The sequence below is a fragment of the Chiloscyllium punctatum genome, chromosome 17, assembly GCF_047496795.1.
Source record: "Chiloscyllium punctatum isolate Juve2018m chromosome 17, sChiPun1.3, whole genome shotgun sequence".
Classification (NCBI taxonomy): Eukaryota; Metazoa; Chordata; class Chondrichthyes; order Orectolobiformes; family Hemiscylliidae; genus Chiloscyllium; species Chiloscyllium punctatum.
The window spans coordinates 73984852-74004981 of NC_092755.1; the positions used below are offsets into that span (position 1 = coordinate 73984852).

At 36.8% G+C, this 20130-nt stretch overlaps 1 protein-coding gene across 11 annotated transcripts in view; it reads left to right on the forward strand.

The window, feature by feature from the left end:
• The window catches only part of LOC140487978 (lysine-specific demethylase 2B-like), a 223067-nt gene that overhangs the window by 117853 nt on the left and 85084 nt on the right, over positions 1-20130 (forward strand). For all 11 annotated transcript variants that reach the window (XM_072587462.1, XM_072587464.1, XM_072587460.1 and 8 more), the window contains 4 exons: positions 828-981; positions 3279-3394; positions 13490-13616; positions 15819-16294. In XM_072587462.1, the coding sequence (XP_072443563.1) occupies positions 828-981; positions 3279-3394; positions 13490-13616; positions 15819-16294 (873 nt within the window). The remainder of the gene's footprint in view (positions 1-827; positions 982-3278; positions 3395-13489; positions 13617-15818; positions 16295-20130) is intronic.

A 20130-nucleotide genomic window follows, 5' to 3' on the forward strand; every position in this document is an offset into this window, starting at 1 on the left:
AGTGGTGAACTGTGCAGTGGTCTGATCTGTCTCCAGAATCCTTTGCATCAAATAATCACTTGTTATTATGGAGTACTCAGTTAATCCACAACCAGAAAATGTCATATAGCGGTCAATCATACTGATGTCCCTGCGTGATCTTAGAAAAAAGTCATAACCTGATTTGCTTAAGCCATTGTATAGTGGGGCCATGACATAAATGGCTATCACTAATGCTGTATATAACTTTTTAAAATTATGTAATATCTGTATATCTCTTTGTTTCTTTTTAAAGTCTGTATTTAATATATTTATAGTATACTTAAGTTCATAAGATGTAGGAGAAGAATTAGGGAATTCAGCCATCGAGTCTGCTCCGCCATTCAATGGCATCATGGTTAATTTGATAATCCTCAACTCCACTTTCTTGTCTCTTCTCCATAACCCTTGCTTCCCTTTCTGATATAAAAAAAACTTTCTATCTCAACCTTGAATTTTCTCAATGTAGATTCTGTTCTCATGTTGCAGTTTTGACACATTTAAACATTTCAAAACTTGTATTTAGCATTTTCAAACCTTCATCAGTATTTTATCATTTATTTAGAAGTTTGAAGGTTTGTACTAATTCATAAACTTTTTTTTCAAATGGAATTATGTGGATTATTGCTGCATGTAACAGCATTAGAAAAAATACAGACAACTTAAAGTGGAATCTTATTTTGCCTATGTTTAAAACAGCCGATGGACTAATTAGCTTAAAAATGCAGTGATATATTTCCGATCTATAATGATGTAAAATTTGGCTGTTCGTAAGTGTTTCAGTCTTATAAGCGGTCTGTCTCATTCAGGTATTCTGGTTAGTTCCCCCGACTTCGCACAATCTGGAGATTTATGAAGAGTGGGTTCTGTCGGGAAAACAAGGTGATATTTTCCTTGGGGACAGAGTGGACGGATGCCAACGGATTGAGTTAAAACAAGGATATACATTTTTGATTCCTTCAGGTAACAGAAGACAGCGATTGTTATTTGTTATTTTGCATTATTGGATTGGAGGAGGATGGGATTGTGTAGGTGGATGCAACTTTAGTGAATTGAAAAAGAGGAGACATTCCTTTGTGTGCTGCCCTTTTAACTCGTGCTACAGTTATGTGGTGGAGGAAGTGCTGTAAATACATTACTTTCACTGAATCATTCTTTACTGTCAGTCATTTGTATCTGAATAGCTGGCAGCATTATCTAAAGTAGTGTCCTGCTTGATTTGGATACTGCCATTAGTGCGTTGAGGTACCTTGTTGATTAATGAGCAATGATAGATTCCAAAAATATTGGTACATTAGTATTACTCAGCATTATCTTTGTTGTATTTCTAGATATTCTTGATGTTCCTATTCAATGTCTTAGGACAGCATGCTAAATATCAAGTGTAAGAGAAAATAAAGTGCATTTATCGTTCAGTTTGACTTGAATTCTTTTAGGAAGAAGGTCAGCTACTTATTTTCCTGTAGTTTAATGTTTGAAAATTTAGTTTTGAGATGAAATCTCATCTGTCCTATTCCATTTGTGAATCTGTGGAAAGCTACTTGCTTTAACATCCACGCAATAGCGATTTTCTCTGTCAATGACTTGAAATGAGCAATTCCAAATGGTATATGCATTTCATGTGACATGACTGCAAGCTGTTTCCTTCTCATCCCCTCTTCCCCTCCACACCACCTCTTTTCTATATAAAAATAACTTGATTGCAGTGTGTCTTCACAATTCATCCTGGTTCACAGTTTAAGACAGGAGCACTTCCTGTCATATTTAGTAAAGTGGTTGAAAACTTTTGCAAAAAAAAATTACTCCTCTAATCTCCCGTCTTATGTTAATGTGCATGTGCAGTAATAATTTGTAAGTGTCCTGCATGATTTGGATACTGCCGTTAGAACATTGTGTTACCTTGTTGATTAATGAGCCACAACAGATTCTAAAAACATTTGTATATTACTGAGAAGAGATATTAACTACTGATATCTATTAAGCATTTTGCTGAGAATATACTTTGCTCTTTACTTCAATTTTTCTTTTCCTTATTGAAATGTCTTTATTGAGGCATTGCTGTAAAGACCGAGGCAATATGTCATGTCTTTATACAAATATGTACTGCTCCGATTCAGATGTAGCTTCTATGTACTCAAAGCCCTCACAACCTGCCTGTTACTGTGCAGTACATGCCATTGAACTCCCATTGTGCAATACTGAAGTGTGGAGGTGGCCACCTATGGCTATGGGTTGTCTTCATTGCTTACCTCATATTCACCAATGTTGTATGATAACAAAATAAATGCCCTTCAGCTTCCCATCGTGCATCTGTATGGCCATTGACTATTTTATGGTGCAGACTGTATCTGATAGATAATTGTTTTTTGCTGAAAAATGTAACTTCAGGTACAAAGTGAAATTTATAATTGTCTGTAATCAATGTAGATAATCTATAATGCTTTGGGACCTTGGTTACACAGTGAATTCGAATAAAGGTGTGTGCTCATTTAGCAGCAAAATGAGATGTACATAACAAGCACTATCAGGAAGCTTCATTTATCTTTGAGACTTATTGTACAAAATTGTAAGATTTTCACACGTATAAGCAAGACCTCCAAATGTGAGATTCTCAAAACAAAAAGTGGAAATCCTCAAAAGAACAGCAAAATTCCTATCCAAAATAAAGAGACCCTGTATACAGAAAAGTAAGACTTCTATAATTTATCCAAAAAAACTCTCCATCCCAAATCCTGCACTACCTTGCCTTCCATTCCTCTCCTTTTCTTTCCTCTCCAGAAGCCTATAAACATTTTTTAAAAAAATGGAAATTCTGAACTTGTTGAAAGAAACTGCACCACGATTGGTTAAAGAGCTGTACAAATTAATGTTGCGCACTGAACCAGTGCGCCGTATGGACTAGATCAGAAGAGATCACTATGGAATTGGCCTGTAGGCTGTGTCTGATTGTAATAATTTGTCCTGTCAACATGGAGTCTTCTTATGTATTTAAATTTATGGAATTCTCAGATACAATGATCTAGCTACAAATACAATTTTAGTGACTCTTTCCCACTGTACCTTAGCCCATCTCCTTTTGGGTACAGTTACTAATGGCCCTTTTAATACGTTTCCAAGTCTTTATTCTTCACCAGATCCTTTTAAATGGTGAGTGTTAGTTAGAGTACTTGCTTAAGAGTTTCAGTAAAACTTTTATAAATTATCTATCAGAAAATCTTAAAGCTACAACAAACTCACAAGTGATATCACTCTGCATTTAGGATGGATCCATGCCGTATACACTCCAGTAGATACGTTGGTTTTTGGTGGAAATTTTCTGCACAGCTTTAATATTCCTATGCAACTTCATATCTATGGAATTGAGGATCGAACTCGGGTAAGTCACCTACATATTAGTTCACCTTTAATCACTGCAGATTTCAAGCAATTTTTTCCATCTAATTATGTCCTCTGCTTATCTGAAGATGTTACCTTGCCTGAAATGCAGTTTAATGATAACAACAGCATTTGGGTACATTGTTTAAAGCATTCACCTTCACATGTACATTTTGTGAATTTTGGGTGATGAAGTAGAGATAGAAATGTATCTTTTTCAGCTCACTTTGACCCTGCACTTTCCATTACAGGTCATTGGATATCAAAAAAGAATGGGAATTTCAGCTCGCTTTTTCTTTATCCAATGATGTGATAATTCTAATACCCCAACTGAAAACTGAAAAAAGATCATCTAGCAGCATCTGCCAAAGGTTTTAGCCAGTAATTAGTCTGGTGTGTGTGTCATAGTGCTAGACTGGGTCAGGCATTGGTCATTGACCTTCCATCGATCTTAAGGTCAGAAGTGGGAACACTCACTGATGAATGTGCAATGTTGAGCACCATTCACAAAACCTCAAATACTAAAGCAGTCCAAGTCCAAATGCAGCATAGCTTGGGCTGACAAGTGACAAGTAACATTCATGCTACTCAAGTTTCAGGCCATGACCATTTTTAGTGAGAGAGAATCTAACCACTGCCCCTTAACAATGGCATTTTCATCATTGACTCCACCAGTACTAACATCCTGCAGTTACTATTCACCTTAAATTGAACTGGACGAGCGTGCAATATTGTGGCAAGAAAGACAGATCAGAGTCTAAGAATCGTCCAGTATATAATTTACCTGATAGCTCCCCCAAAGCCTATCCACCATCACCAAGGTGGAAGTTAAGAGTGTGGTGAGATACTTTCTAATTGCTTGGATGAGAGAAGCTCCAATAATATTTCAGAAGCTTGATACCATGCGGGACAAAGCTTGACTGGCATCACGCCCACAAACATTCATTCCTTCCACCACTGATGTTTAGTAGCAGCAGTGCCATCTACAAGAAGTTCAATATACTGCAGAAATTCACCAAAGGTTCTTTAGAAGGACAGCAACTTCCAAACTCAAGGTCATTTCTATCTGGAAGGATACAGCAGCAGTTACATAGGAACAGCACCACCTACAAATTCCCCTCCAAGGTGTTTACATCCTGACTTTGAAACATATCACTGTTACTGCAGTGTAATTGGATGAAACTGCTGGGACTTCCTCTGTAGCAGCATTGTGGGTCTAGAATCATAGAAGCATAGAATCATAAAGTTCCTATAATGTGGAAACAGGCCCTTCGTCCCAAGTTCACACCGACACTGCGAAGGGTAGCTCACCCAGACCCATTCCCCCACCATATTAACCTACATTTACCCCGACTAATGCACCTAACCTACACATCCCTGAACACTATGGGCAATTTAGCATGGCCAATTTACCTAAACTGCACATCTTTGGATAGTGAAAAGAAACCTGAACACCCAGAGGAAATCCAAGCAGACACAGGGAGATCGTGCAAACTCCACACCGAGGCTGGAATTGAATCCGGGTCCCTGGTGCTCTATGTGGCTTGTTTGTTTATCTCAGACAGGCCATTGATAAGCATTCTAAAATTTTCCATAATTTCAAATTTGGAAGGTTTTTCACCCCTAATTGATGATAACTAGTTGAGGGCAACTAGGGAAGAAGAGTAAATGCACATCATCATGCATAGTAACATTATGTCTGGGACATAAGCTGAGATCAGGCTGCTCCACTGTCAAATAGGCTGCCTGCAGTTCGATGAATTCTTGTTTGTCGTGAAATGTTATCTCTGTCTTTGTCTTCACAGATGATCATCTACTGAGTATTTCCAGCACTTTGTTGTTATTTATGGTATTCTCATTATTTGACACTGGGTTTTATGGTGGATACTGCTTTACCTCTTACAGGTTGTTCTGTTATAATGTGTGTTTCATCAATGCAAATTCACTGTAACATGACAAATTAGGTACGCTAGTTTTTACAGTGCAAGCTTTTAAAATGTGTGTTGGATATAAAGCGATTATGGTACCAACATTTCATGTGCTGTTTCTAAAGTGCGATGTTTCTATAACATGGGGTTGCACAAGAACGCAACCATCGTGTTTTAGAAGAACTAACCATACTGAACGCTTTCTAAAATAAAACTAGCTGCAATCCCTCTTAATGCAATGAAAATAAAAGCAACTCAGCATTTTGACTGTCAGTAGTTGATGAGCATTGGTGTACTATCATATTCTTTCTTGTGCTGAAAAGTTAGAATTTCTTTAAAAAGCAAAAAAGTAATTGTCTATTTGGTAATCCAAGAACAAAAATCAAAGTTATCTGTGTAAGGCAGATCTTCCCATCCAAATGTTTACTTGAATAGTAGCAAATCAAGTACTCTTCTACCCTTTTTTTAAAATGTTAATTGAATTATTTTCTAAAAGCTTCTTAGTTGTTTTGAAATTTGATGTTTCTATAAATGCGCAATGTATGGAAGATAATGTATCTAACAAGTTCATTAGCAAAATTAGGAATTTTTTCATTTGACAGGACAAAATCATGCAGTTTTTAATCACGTGTTTGACTTTTTCTCAATGTATGTTGATCTTGAATTCTGAGCTGTACTTGCCACGTGGATGTGATGTGCCATTGAATTTTTTAAAAAAGATGTCTTAGGACCATAATCTTTCCAGATGGTCGTCTTCAGTTTGTTGGGAGAAGTGATACAGAGTACATTCATAAAGTGAAGCAGAAAAAATGAATTGAAAAGCATATCTGAATCATTCTTAATTTTAATCTGGTTATTACTGGATGTGTTTCTTGCTGCCTGGGAGCAGTCTAGGTTGACCCTTTAGCTGGGAAATTATTTTGTTGAGGGGAAGATGGTACAATATCAAACAAAAGAATAATGAATATTTCAAACTGCATGTAGAGTGACTGTTAAATGATGGCCATTTAGTCACGGTAGGAGTTAAACTGAAATACAGACCTGAAGTGATCATCTTTTCATAATTTAAGTAGACTTTTTACTTTTACTTTTAAGAGTACTGTGCTTGTTCCATTTTGCAGAAGGCTCTACTCTTGTGATTGCAGATTGATTAATTGGTGTAAGAAATTAAGGATGGTATATTTATTTGTTAATTACAAAGCAATTGTGGATTTTTTCACATGTTTCTTCCTTTATTTTCTAATGACATTAGCTCCGTGTCTGTCTCATGTTCACATAAATAAACACACATACACCCTGTCTGCTTTGCAGTTCAAAAAAAACTTGACTGATTCTCAGCCTTTCGACCTTGTTGATTTTCTTCTATGCCACCCGCCACTCAACAGGAGTGTGAAACAGAAAAGGACAGAAATAGGGAGAAAGGATAGAGGAGACTGAGATGCGTAGAAAACAGTATGTCCAAATGACACTTTTAAGAGAAAAACATGAACCACTGTGGGAAATCCACCATTCATGTGTTATTCATCTGCCTGTCTGGCTATAGGTCTCTGCGTACATCTTTGCATAAAGGATTGCTAGGCATTTCCTCAGGGTGAAACCACCTTTCCGTTTTTATATATGCTTGTGAGATAGGTGACTATGTTTGTTTGATTCTATTCCTCTTGATGGATAAAGTGGTCTCAAGATAGCGAGGCGTCATTATTTAAAAGTCTAAATAATGGTACTTATTATCTATGAGCTCTGGAATCTATGAAACTAATGTACAGTAGCTAAGGATCTCAGAACTTGCTTTTAGTTTATTCATAAGGGTTTTCATACTCAAAGTTAAAAAGGCTGGATCATTCCGACATTTTGAAATCAAATTTGAGGTCTGAACCTATGTAAATTTTCATTCCTAGCATAAAGCCATTAAAAGCACAAGTTACAATCTTCATCTTTTATACATGAATTAAACATTTCTTTGTAAATTTGATTATGTTGTGCATCCTCAAAATTGCATTTTTTTTCAAAGGTTGACAGTACTTGTAAATGATCTTGCAAATGCTTGGAAAAATGCAAAGTTTTTTTAAGACTCCCATTCTTGTAAGTTTCACATAGTACATCAAGAAATGTAAATGAAAGAAAAATTTTACCGTTTTTCCCTTTCGTCAAATTCAGGTAGATAATTCCATAATAAATTTTGCTTTGAATATGTGCATATAATGCCTTCCCTTATAATTGAGTCCATTCTGGTTAGAAGCAGATCATAACAATCATAATTTATAAAAACTAGTCATTTTTTGTTTGTGAGAATTGATGTGCTGAAATTGTTGCATGCTGCAGCACTTCAGAAAACTGAGTTATGGCTCTAGAAATAGTAGTAATTACTGTAATAAAATAACAGCATTTCAAAGCTTGTTGGAGGTACCATAAAACAGTACAATTTGTATTTCCATTCCTTGTGCCTGTCAAAAATCTCAAATTCTTAACTTTGATTGGTCTAGCTCAGAATTCATAGTTATAGTCTGCTTGACTAATCCAGAATTCTTGCTCAACATTAAAACCAAAGGAAGAAAATCTTGGACATGAGAGCTCATCACATAATAAGTTGTGTTACCATCATATCTCTTACTAAAGAATGAATTGACAAAAACAAAATCTTAAACTCTATTTCATCACCATTATTATGCTAGTTTGTTGAAAGATGTATAAAACATATTATTGCTGCTTTTTTGAATTTATATTGTTTTAAAAAAGGCAAGTGAATGTGGATTAGTTTTTGGAGGGGTTTCATAAAAAGGTCAGAAGGTCATTCTGGAACAGTGACCTAAATGCTTCAGTTTCAAGAAGATATGTGACTGTAATCAAAGATTCAAGAAAACTTGGTATGTTGGTGGAAAAGATGACAGGCAGTATAAACACATTAAATCGTTATTTTTTTATTTCCGTTCAGTTCAAAAAAGACTAGAAGTTTAGTTGAGAAGAATCAAAAATTTAGTTCAAAATCAAGTTTTTAAATTCTGTTCTCAGATTTTAGTTCAGTTTAGAGAAAACCAGCCATTGTAGAAGCTGTGATTTTTGTTTAAAGTTTGTGATGTTTCCAAGCTAACAGAGTTTGGTACAGAAATCTTAAAGTTGTTATGATTGTACAAAATTTAGACCATCACGCTTATGAAAGGTTCATACCATCAGACTCCGAGGAATATTGTAAAACTCGCTGTACAATTTGGGAGACATAACCTCAAGGGTGTTAATTAGTGTTGAAGTGGGAGTATAATTTTTCTGGACTTCAAATAGATAGGGTAGGGAAACAAGTTGAAACTTTGTTTTAATGTTTATGTTGAAATCTTTCTCTCTCTATATTTTACAGCTTAGTATATTTGTATTTTTGTTTTGTTTAATAAAACTATGTTCTTAAATAACTGCTTAACCTTCACCTTTGACTGCAGAATATGATCATTAAATCGATATTTTTATTGTCTTGGTTTGATGAATTGTATTAAGGTGCTGGCAAGATTGTGTTCAAAGTTTACCACAAGGTAGTAGGCTGCTGACTTCAATCATGTTGTCTTGAGGACCCATATTCTATTGTGAAGTCAATATCCGAAGGGGAGAGAGGTTGCAAAAATTGGTGAGATGATAAACCCCTTTTTTAAAAAAAAAATTATTTTATCAAAATTTCTTTCAGAATCTGTGGGTTTCACTGCTTGGGCCAGCAATCATTTCCCATCCCTGGTTGTCATGGAAAAGTTGGTAGTTAGTTGCCTTCTTGAACTTCTACGATCTTTTTAGGGAACCATTCCGGGATTTTGACCCAGTGACGATGATCGAACTGCGATGTATTTCCAAGTCAGGATGGTGAGTCGATTGAAGAGAAGTATGCAGGTGTCGATACTTGCTATTGTCCTTCTAGATGATAATGATCATGGGTTTAGAAGGTCTGACTTAGTAGCTTTTCTGGTGTACATCTTGTCAATGGTACACACTACTATTATGAACACCTGTGGTGGAGGGACTGAATGTTTGGAGAAGTGTTGACAATCGAGCAGAGTGCCTCTTCTTCGATGATATCAAGTGTTCTTGAAAGTACACCAGCCAAGACGACTGGGGGAGAATTCCATCACCCACATATCTTGTAGTTGGTGGACAAGCTTTAGGCAGTCAAGTGGTGAACTACTCATCACAGGATGTCGGGCCTATAACCCTGCTTTTGTTGTCACAGTATTCATACAGCTAGTCCAGTTCAGTTTGTGGTCAATGGTAACCCTCAGGATTTTGAAAGTAGGAGAATTCAGTGCTGGTAATGCCATTGAATGTCAAGGGATGATAGTTAGTTTCCCCTTCCTTCAACATGGTCATTCCCTGGTACGTGAAATGCAAATGTCGCTTTTCATTTGTCACCTGAAGCATGGATATTGATCAGGTCTTGCTCCATTTAGACATTGACAGCTTTGGTATCTGAGGAGTTGTGAACAGTGCTGAACAATGCATGACTATCAGTGAATATTCCCACTAACGATGGAGCAGATGAAGATGTTTTTGGCAAAGGAGACTACTTGGAGATCGTCCTGCAGAGCTGTCCAAAAAACGAGGTGACTGTTGTACAGCAACCACAATCATCTTTGTTTTTGTTAGGTGTGACTCCAACCAGCTGAGAATTTTCTCCTGATTTCCATTGATTCGATATGTACTAGGGCTCAGTGATGCCACACTTGGTCAAATGCGCAGTCACTCTCCGTCTGGAGTTCAGCTTTTTGGTCTACGTTTGAATCAAGGCTGTAATGATGTCAGAAGCCAAGTGAATCCAAATTGGCAGAATCCAAATTGAACAGCAATGAACAACAGGTTTTTTTTAAAATTCATGGGATGTGGGCATCATTGGCTAAGACAGCATTCATTGCCCATCCTAATCGCCCAGAGAGCACTTAAGAGTCAACCACATGGCAGTTTCTTTCCTTAAAGGGCATTAGTGAACCAGATGATTTTTTTTTCTTGACTATGGACAATAGTTTCATAGTCATCATTAGACTCTTTAATCCAGGTTTTTTTTATTTTGATTTCAAATTCACCATCTGCCATGGTGGGATTTGAATCCGGGTCCCCAGAACATTACTGAGGGCTTGGAAGTAATAGTCTAGCAATAATACAATCAGTCAAAAAGTGTGGTGCTAGAAAAGCATAGCAGGTCAGGCAGCATCTGCGGAGCAGGAGAGTTGATGTTTCAGGCATAAGGAATGTTTCCTAAATGTCAACTCTTTCACTCTTCAGAAGCTGTCTGATCAACTGTGTTTTTCCAGTGCCAGGCTTTTTGACTCTGATCTCCAGCGTCTGCTGTCCTCACTTTTTCCTAGTTGATAATACAACTAGGCCAACTGAGCAAGTGCTGCTTATTAGCACTATTGATCACCCTTTTCCCAATTTTATTTATGATTTTGAATAAGCAGATGAGGCAGTAATTCACCAGTTTAGATTTCCCAGCTTTTTGTGTATGGGGCATATCTGGTAGTTTTCCACATTGGTGGGTAGATACCAGAGTCAGTAGTGGAACTCTTGTCGCCAAGGGTGGGCAACTTCTGGAAGACAGATTCTCAGTATAGAGTCAAAATGTTGTCAGGGTCCATATCCTTTTTAGCATTCAATGCCATCAACCATTTCTAGTTCTCACATGGAATGCGTTGAGTTAGCTGAAGATTGGGATCTGCAATGCTTATGACCTTTTGGAGTACACTGAGTCTTCCACAAAGAACTACTGACTAAAGATTGTTGCAAATGCTTTACCCTTACCTTTGGTACTGATGTGATGTGCTTCCCCATTATTGAGGATGGAGATATTTGTGGGAGCTGCCTCCTCCAATGAGTTGTTTATTTGTCCACCACCATTTATGACTGGATCAAACTGGAGCTTGAACAGCTAAACTGCACTATTATGTTTTGTAATGTTTTGAAAATTCTTCAGTTTGAGTCATAGTCCCATTTATAATGGATCTTTTAATTTGCCTTTTCTTTTGAGATGCTACTTATTTGTAGTTCAAAAAAAGTTGATTTTCTTACTAGCTTGGGGCAATGAAAGACTTGTTCTGGCTGCTACAATCAATTAAGTATTCATAATGGAGGTCTTTGCAAACGCTACCAATGGCAATGGGCTTCTTTTGATTTCAGGTTATGACATCAATCAGATTTTAAAACTTGCCCTGCCTTATGCACAAGATACAATGTCAGAAATGTACAAGACTTTATAAATTAGGCATCTACGAAACAACATTTTGTTCAAAAGTATGTTGGGAAGAATTTACATTACGTTCCCTCAATCTCTCCCGTTAATTTTGGTAAATATCTTCAGAGGAACTGTAAACATTTACTTTCAGCCAATTAGACCATTTCAGTGGATGTTTTGATAAAGTATATATAGTTATTATTTGGCAGTTTTCATTTTGAAATATAGTCAAAGTAGATATGTGGTTCCAGTTCAATGAGGGTAATTTTTATTATGAGGTCAAAATCTCTTGGAACAATTAACTAAAGACATCATTTCCATGGAAGCAAGTGAAGTACCTAGTAAGATGTCTATGAAGTTAATTGATGAAATATTTACAAAGATGAACTTTTATGACAGAGAAAGTGGGCCAGCGGCTATTACTGGTTTTTAGTTCAGAAGACTCAGGTTTCCATTCAGGTTTTTAGTGCAGAAGAATTCCTATCAGAAGTGAAGATAGGTTGTGTAAAGATTTCCATGCAGAAAGGAAGCTTCTATGCCGACAGATTGGGATAGGAATCCAGGTCATCAGAACTGGAAAGCAGTTTCTTGGTTACTAAAACTGAAAACAATCAGTTTAGTCAGAAATTAAAAAGTTAAGATCAGAAGGTCACTGCAGTAGGACTGAGTATCTGTAAAGGTTTTTGCTGGGATAAAAAGAAAAATTTTGTTTATTATAATATTATATTTTGTTATTTTCAAAACTTAGTTTGGAGCTATGCATGATTTTATCAATTGAGCATGCCCTAAACAACATTTTAGAGCTTTGTTTTGTTTTGTTCAACAGACTTGTGGTGAAAAAAATTAGGCTAATGTTCTTTTCAAACCACTTTTCACTCTGTGATCTGCCTTGTCTCGTGTTATCATCAGTGGGATCAAAATAGCATTCAAGTGGACCAGAATGTGACACTTTGGTCATAGATCATTATTCATTCATAAATTTTGTACTGTTATTTTTCATTTTAAATTTCCTAAAATTGCCTTTTCACCCTCACTTATCAGAGTTAAAGAAGGTGCAATCTTACGGGCTTTAGGATCCAAGATGCACACTGAAATGTATTCAGCAAAGGGAAAATCTTTTTAAAGGAATTTGCATAAGTGGACAAACATCATCAAACCTATTTTCTTCATAAAACTTAGAATCTTTGTATTTTGGTTATTGCATTTTAAGAACTTAAACTGGTCCAGGCTCATGCAGGTACTAATAGGTGCTGCTGGCTTTAATGTCACTTGACCTGAAACAATGTCATTTTGGTATAGAAAGGGTGAGCTAGGGTTCACTGCTAAAGAAATTGCATTTAAAAATGTGACTGTTTACAGTCAGTGACGCATGTCCCTGCTAACTAGCAGCCCAATGTGACTTAATAGTCTCTTGAATTTTTGTGAATTTATTATCCATTAATCCTCATGACAAACTTAGTAAAAACCTAATGATTGCAATCTTTATAAACTGATGTTTGTGTTGTTAAGGCAATTCAAGCAGACAGAGGTACAAAATGAAATGCTAAAGTATGTACACTGCCTCATATGAAGTGTAGACTGATGTAAAGTAGTGTATTTCACAGAATTGATTCCCTGACCCTAACGAAAATCATGGATATGAAATCCTTGTTAAGCAAAATGAACTTTATGCAAGATTTCTGTAAATACTTTCTGAAATAAACGTGCACTCAAGCAATTACTCTAGATTTCTGATGAAGGGCTAATGTGCGAAATGTCAATTCTCCTGTCCCTAGGATGCTGCCTGACCTGCTGTGCTTTTCCAACGCCACACTTTTCGACAATGATTCTAGATTGTTTGTTTGCTTTTATCATTTGTATATGACCAACCTACACAATGGCCATTGGTGTGGCTTTCTGCTGTGCCCACACATTTATTTGACAATTCTCCATTTCCTCAGCTATATTCTGTATATAAATAATCCTTGTTTTTCAGGTTAATGCCAAGTTCCGCTATCCTTTCTACTATGAAATGTGCTGGTATGTCCTGGAAAGATATGTGTTCTGTTTGACGAAAAGGTCTTATCTCACCAAACAATACCAGAGGGAATCAATGTTAATTGGTAAGTTACCAGCAGTAGTACATCTGTTCACATGAAGCGTTTCAGGGTATTTGTTCTGTAAGTATTTGCAATAAAAGGCCATTAGCAAATTCCATAAAATATGCACTTTCAGCAGACTAAAAATAGCTTGATTGTGTGGAAGTAATTAACTGGCTCCCTAATGACCCAACTACCTTATCATGTAGTAGTTGGATCACTTAAACTGGCAAGATCCGTTGTATGTACCAAGTTAAGTGCTTTCAACTGTGGTAGCAGTGGAGACACTGTAACAAATGAATAAAGATACAAGCCAGGATTCATGCTCACATTTGACCATCAGTAACTCCAACTGGTAATTTGTTTCTTTGAAGTGAGTGTGGATAGAATTGGATGAGACAGCGATTCCTTTGGAGTTGAATAACCTCCCTGATATACTGTTAAGTCTCACACATTAAACATGGTGAGCTGGATAAGCATGACTGTTACCACTGAATTACATCTCAGTATGGAGTTCGGCTTTAGATGAAAGAAGTTAAAATTAATAGAGGAACTAGAATTAAAGTAATTTGCAGAAAATAATTCTTTATCTCACGACCTGAACTTGGGCAGCATTATTCCAATTACTAATCAGACCACTTGCCATTTTATGATGGCTCATTGAGGATAAGATGGTTTATTTTTCAATGCTGTTTCCTCTTCCTGCACAGCTATTAAAACTGCCCAGTTTTTAAAGAGGGTTGGGCAAGAACAAAGTTTTCCCAATTGTTGGACATTTTGCCTGGCTGCCGTGGGTGTGCAGGAGTGGGCTAAGTGAATCTCCCCTGTTGATCATGGTCAAAAATAGTTTGCAATGTATTTGCAATTATGTGTTTATACTTGGGTGACTGAGCAGGTTATATTACATTTTATTCCTTATTGTATTCTTTCTAGTTCTCTTTCTCACTTTCAAAAACAGCATAAAACAATTCCCTGTGCCTTCATTACAAATTTCAGTGACAGTGCACCACACTCTATATTATGGTGTTTTCCTTCTCTTTGGGATCTCCTGGATGTCTCTGATGGCCTTCTAAGACCATCTTTGTAAACCTCTTTCCTAGACTGAGTTTGCAAGCAGCTGAAGTGCTACCTCTTTATACCAACAATGGTACAATACAGGCAGAGATCCAGAGTGACAGGTTTGCACCCCAAATTTTGATTGGCTGAGTTGACTCCTGGAAGGAGGACCTCAATGTTTGGACGATAGAGTAAATTAGTTCATCTTCTTTAGCAGCACAATCTCCTTTTTCAGAGCAACCTATGTATTGCAGTGCTTTAAAGAATGAAGTTTTCTTTACTTGCTTGTAACAGGCTTTTGAGGGAGGCAAGTTAAGGTTAGCCGTCCAATACTAAATCTCTGATGAGCTCAGGCAGACCTCAACCCTTGGATGGGGAAGGCAAAATTCAGTTCAGGTCCCTGCTTTTGATTTGTCTCATGACCACAATTTAGGAAATGCAAGACTGGGTTCTGTGTGAAACCATCTAAAACAGTAATTATCCTATGTTCGGTGCTTTATAAGTAATTTGCTAAATCAATTGTGCAATTAACATTTGACATTCTTGTGTAAAAGTGCTCTGAAAAAATATTAAGCATTTAGATATTGTTGGAGATGAAGATGGTTCTTGTTATTGATGAGTTTTGTGCTAATGCTGCCTTGAAAGCATTCCGATGTTATTATTCCCTCTGTAGCCAAGTGGGTGTTTTGATGTGAGGAATTCTATTAATAACGTATCAAAAAAATCACTCCTACAAGGAGGCTCTTTTAATCTTGCGAATTATAGGTTTGAAACTGTTCTGTACAGTTTTGCTAATATATAGTGTCTAAACTGTGTGTAATAGTGACAGGATTTTTTTGCTGTTAAATTGCAATGGATTTTTCCAGTGTGAACATGACAGCTTGTCCTAATGGCATTGCATACTTCAACAGGGCAAAACCTAGCCGCGCTATGATTGGGCCTCTATGCTCCTCCTTAGCATATAGAAGAAATAGATGATCATTGTTGCTGGCCAATTGCCAGTGAATTCCAATTATGCGTTCTGAGATGGTTGCCTTTTACATATTGTAACAATGTATTGGGCTTGTTCCTGATTTCTATGCAATCAGCCATTAACACGATCCGTTATTGAATAAAACATTTTTCTTGATCAATGTTTGACATATTACATTTAAGTTTAAATATTTTCAGATACAGAGAAGAAACCAAATACAGAGAGTCCTTCATCAGATTCCCGTCTAGATATGGATGAAGAATCTTCTGATGTACGAATCAAGGAGGAGAAAGATGAGACGAGAGACAAAATGAGCCTTCAAAGCACAAAAGCATTTGGTGATGATTCGCCATCTCCTAACAGTGCACATTCAGAAGGAAATGAAAGCACTGGAAAGACACCGAAAATGACAAAGCGTTTAAAGCGGACTTTGTCCAATGATTCAGATGACAGCACTAAGTCACCAATGCTGACAGACTGTCCAAAAACACCAAGTGGGTCTCCTGACCCATCTCAGCCAGCATCTGAAGGATCTAATAAATGGATTCACCTTACAGAATTTGAGTTGAAAGGGTTAAAAGCACTTGTGGAAAAACTGGAATCTTTGCCAGAGAATAAAAAATGCGTCCCTGAAGGGATAGAAGATCCTTATGCCCTTCTAGAGGATATGAAGGTTAGTGTTGTAAAATATTTTCAAAGGCTTTGACGCAATTGTTTATCTGTCTGAAGCACACAGTTTTAATCAAATGCAAGTTATGTTATCATTTCTGATTTCAAGTGGCACTTATCATATGCTGCAGTTTACATTTTACCAGTAATATGACACTAAATTAGCTAATTATAAAAAGTACAGTATATCAGTAATATTTTGAGACCCAGAGGATTGACAAAATAAATCAAAATTCTTTCAAATCCTATTTAGATTTGATATTTAACATTTAACCTGTCAGTGATAATTTGGAAAATCCCATCAGTTTACTAAATATGAGTTTAAATATAAATAGATTTTCCAGATTTGGAAGTTGATAGCCTCAACTGCTTAATTACTCTGGATTTACAGAGGAAGGGAATATGATTGTGCTACTTGAAGAGATAAACTCGAACATCTATAATTTGCTATAATTCTACCAAGTGGAATTCTTGTCAGTATTCAGGATATGAGCTGTTAGTGATTTTTGAAAGCAACTTAATTTCCCCCAGCTGTGGCTGCTTTCTCTGAATTCTGCAAACACTTGTTACAACTGTTTGTGAACGGTAGATTCAGTTTTCCTTAGTAGGGCAAATAATTATGTTTTCTTGTATGAAAAGTTACTGGTGTAGAAAAGTCCACGCTTGGTTTTCAATTGATAACGGAATAGCAGATTGATATTCTCCCCTTGCCTAATTATAGGCTAGAGGGCTTTAAAAAACACTGTTGTCTAAATGATTCATAGAGTGGAACTGAATTCACTTCACTGTTTCAACAAATATCTCTTCTAACTGTTGCGGAGTGACTGCAGATTTTTCTATGACAACTTTACCCAGGTTCCAGCATAAAGAAGGTTTTATAGTCAAATGTTTGTGAAGTGTGTATGGGGTAAGGCATAGAGCCATCAGACTGGTACAAAAAACGCCATCAACTTGGACAATACAGAACACCATTTGCTGCAAGCTTATGTTTCCATGGCCTTCATTTAAATGTTAAGAAGCCAGTGCAGTCAGATGAAGCCTGCCGTACTGGTAAAAGGTGGCCTCTGACTGACCTCACATACAGAAGTTCTCTTTGTGCCACCTCAGATAGATATTTAATTTTATACACAATCTCAGTGTAGTCCATAATAAATTAGACTTTGAAGATATGAGAGTGAGAGTACATTGGAGCATAAGCATGTAGTGCTATTCTGTAGGGAGAAGACATGACTTCCCTTTCCTCAGCATCTCCAACCCTTCCCCCCTCAGTTGTATGCTCCTGGTATCTTGTGGTTTGTCAGTTTCCTTCACTTCTTCTCCATCTAAATTTCCTCCTTCAAAATATTTGGAAGATTAAAGCCGTAGCTTTCATTCTCAAGCCACTGACTTCAAGCCCTTTTCTTGGTCACTGTTTGAGGCTGAATCAGACTGTTCTGAAATGGAAAGTCAAGTTTGTGATGAGCTTCCATCTACTTGTACCAATCCAGGTCTCAAACCTACCACAGCTTATCTAATGCTGAAACCCATGTCCATTCCTTTGTTACCTCTGGGTATTAGCTCTGTTAACACTGCCAGTATTTTCCTCTTTTCTTTCACAAATCTAAACTCGTAAAACATTTCCATATCCCAACTCTCACTATGTCCCTTTCAGCAAGATTCTCTCTTTTTGGCTCTGCGTGCATCACAGCCAACAAGAAAATTAGAGGGAATGCAACCTTTTACTCATTGTCCCTGTGCTCATTGATCTGCATTGTCTCATGTCTTGTGTCATGACACCGACAATTCTTAAATTATCATCTTTTTTATAATCTCGGCTTTCATAACACAGGTGGCAACTGTGGAGTAAACTGCTTCCTCCACCATCAATTCTGAAATTATCTCACTACCGCTCTCCCTTTTAAAATGAACCTTAAAATCTACTTGTTTCCTGTCTAGATGTGAGATTTTGTAACTCTTATGCAAAGTGACATAGCCAAATATACAAGCCTAAAACATTTTGTTTACTGTATGGGCATTAATGACTTCAAATGGCAGGCACTAAGTGTTCACAAATGTCCGAGCAGAAGCCTTAAATAGGGAAAACCCTTTATCCTGAATCTGTGATTCCTTGTTCGAGGTTACCCATATGGGGAACTGTCATGTCAGTATTCTTCTAGACCCATAAAAGTAAACGTTCAACCTCTTCAACCTCTCCTGTTAAGACATCCCCTTCATCCTAGGATTCAGGTTGCCTTTATATTGGAGGCTATTCATTGAAGGTCATTGCTCCTTAAATAAGAGTAGGATGCAGTACCCCAGGTGTGGTCTCATCAAAGCTCTTGTAGTTGTAGCAAAACTTTCCTTCTATTATACTCCTTCCACTGACATAAAAAGCCAACATTTCATTTGCTTTCCTGTTCACTTGCTATACCAGTGTGATAACTTTGTGCTTCATGTATAATCTCTATCATAGTATTGTTTAGACTCTCTGCGTTCATAGAATATTTTGCTTTTCTATTCTTCCTATAAAAGTTCATAATCTTGCATTATCATCCAGCAGGCAGACTTTTGCTCGTTCATTTAACCAATCTAAATCCCCATTCTATTCCTCCTCACAACAGCTATTTCACCTATCTTTGTAACCTTGGAAAATGTGACTACAGTACACTTTGACCCTTAGCATGTGAGTCATTAGGTTTTAAATAGTTAAGACTCCAGCAATGATCCCTGCAGCACTTTGCTTGTTGTAATTTGGCAGCCTGAAAATTATCTATTTATCCTGACTTTCTGCTTCCTATTAATTAGTCAATCCTTTATCCATGCAAGGATATTGCCCCCAATACTTTGAGGTCTTGTCTTGTTTGCTAACCTTTTATGTGGCACCTTATTGAATGCTTTTTGGAAATCCAATACACTATATCTACCCCTTTATCGACCTGTTTGTCACATCCTCAAAGAACTCTAATAAATTGGTTAAATGCTCTCAGCCTTTCATACAGTCATTTTGACTGTACCTGATATTATTAATATTTTCTAAATACCCTGCTGTTACTTCCTTAAAAATGGATTCCGGCATTTTCCCAAAGACAGATGATAGGAAATCTTGCTTATACTTTCCTGCTTTTCTTCAAAAAGATAATTTACAGTCTTCAAATCTTACTGGGGCTTTACAGAATCTTGGGAATTTTGGAAGGACGCAACCAAAGTATCCACTGTCTTTGCAGCCATTTCTTGGGATTGTGACTGGTGTGGTTTTGGTATTTTGTACTGTGAAGATAGAGACAAATATTTGTTCAGAATCTTTAAGGAACTATTGTTTATTATGGCTGCTCTCTTTTTAAGTCTTGGGAAAAGCTCTTACTTTCTGCCTTTATTTTTCATGCTATTTGCTTCCATTTCTATTTTCACACTTTTTTTCTAAATTCTTAACTGATTTCTAAGGTTTTCTTAATCTCTGGCCACTAATCTTTGTGCAAATCATTTTATCTCTTTTAATTTTATTCCATCTTTAACTTCCTTTGTTAGCCATGAATGTTTTTCATCCTTCTAATATAATCTTTCTTTCTCAATGAAATATATTTTTACTGAGAGTTATAAAATATTTTTGAAATGTCATAGTTTTACTATTTAGGCTGCCACACAAGAGGCTGCTGCATAAGATAAGGATGCATGGCTTTATTAAAATATTAGCGTGGATAGAGGATTGGGTGACTAACAGAAGGCAAAGAGTGGAGATAAATGAGTGTTACTCTGACTAGTGGTGTGCCTCAGGGATCAGTGTTGGGACCACAATTATTCACAATTTAAAGAGATGATTTGGAGTCAGGGATCACGTGTAGTGTGTCAAAATTTGCAGGTGAC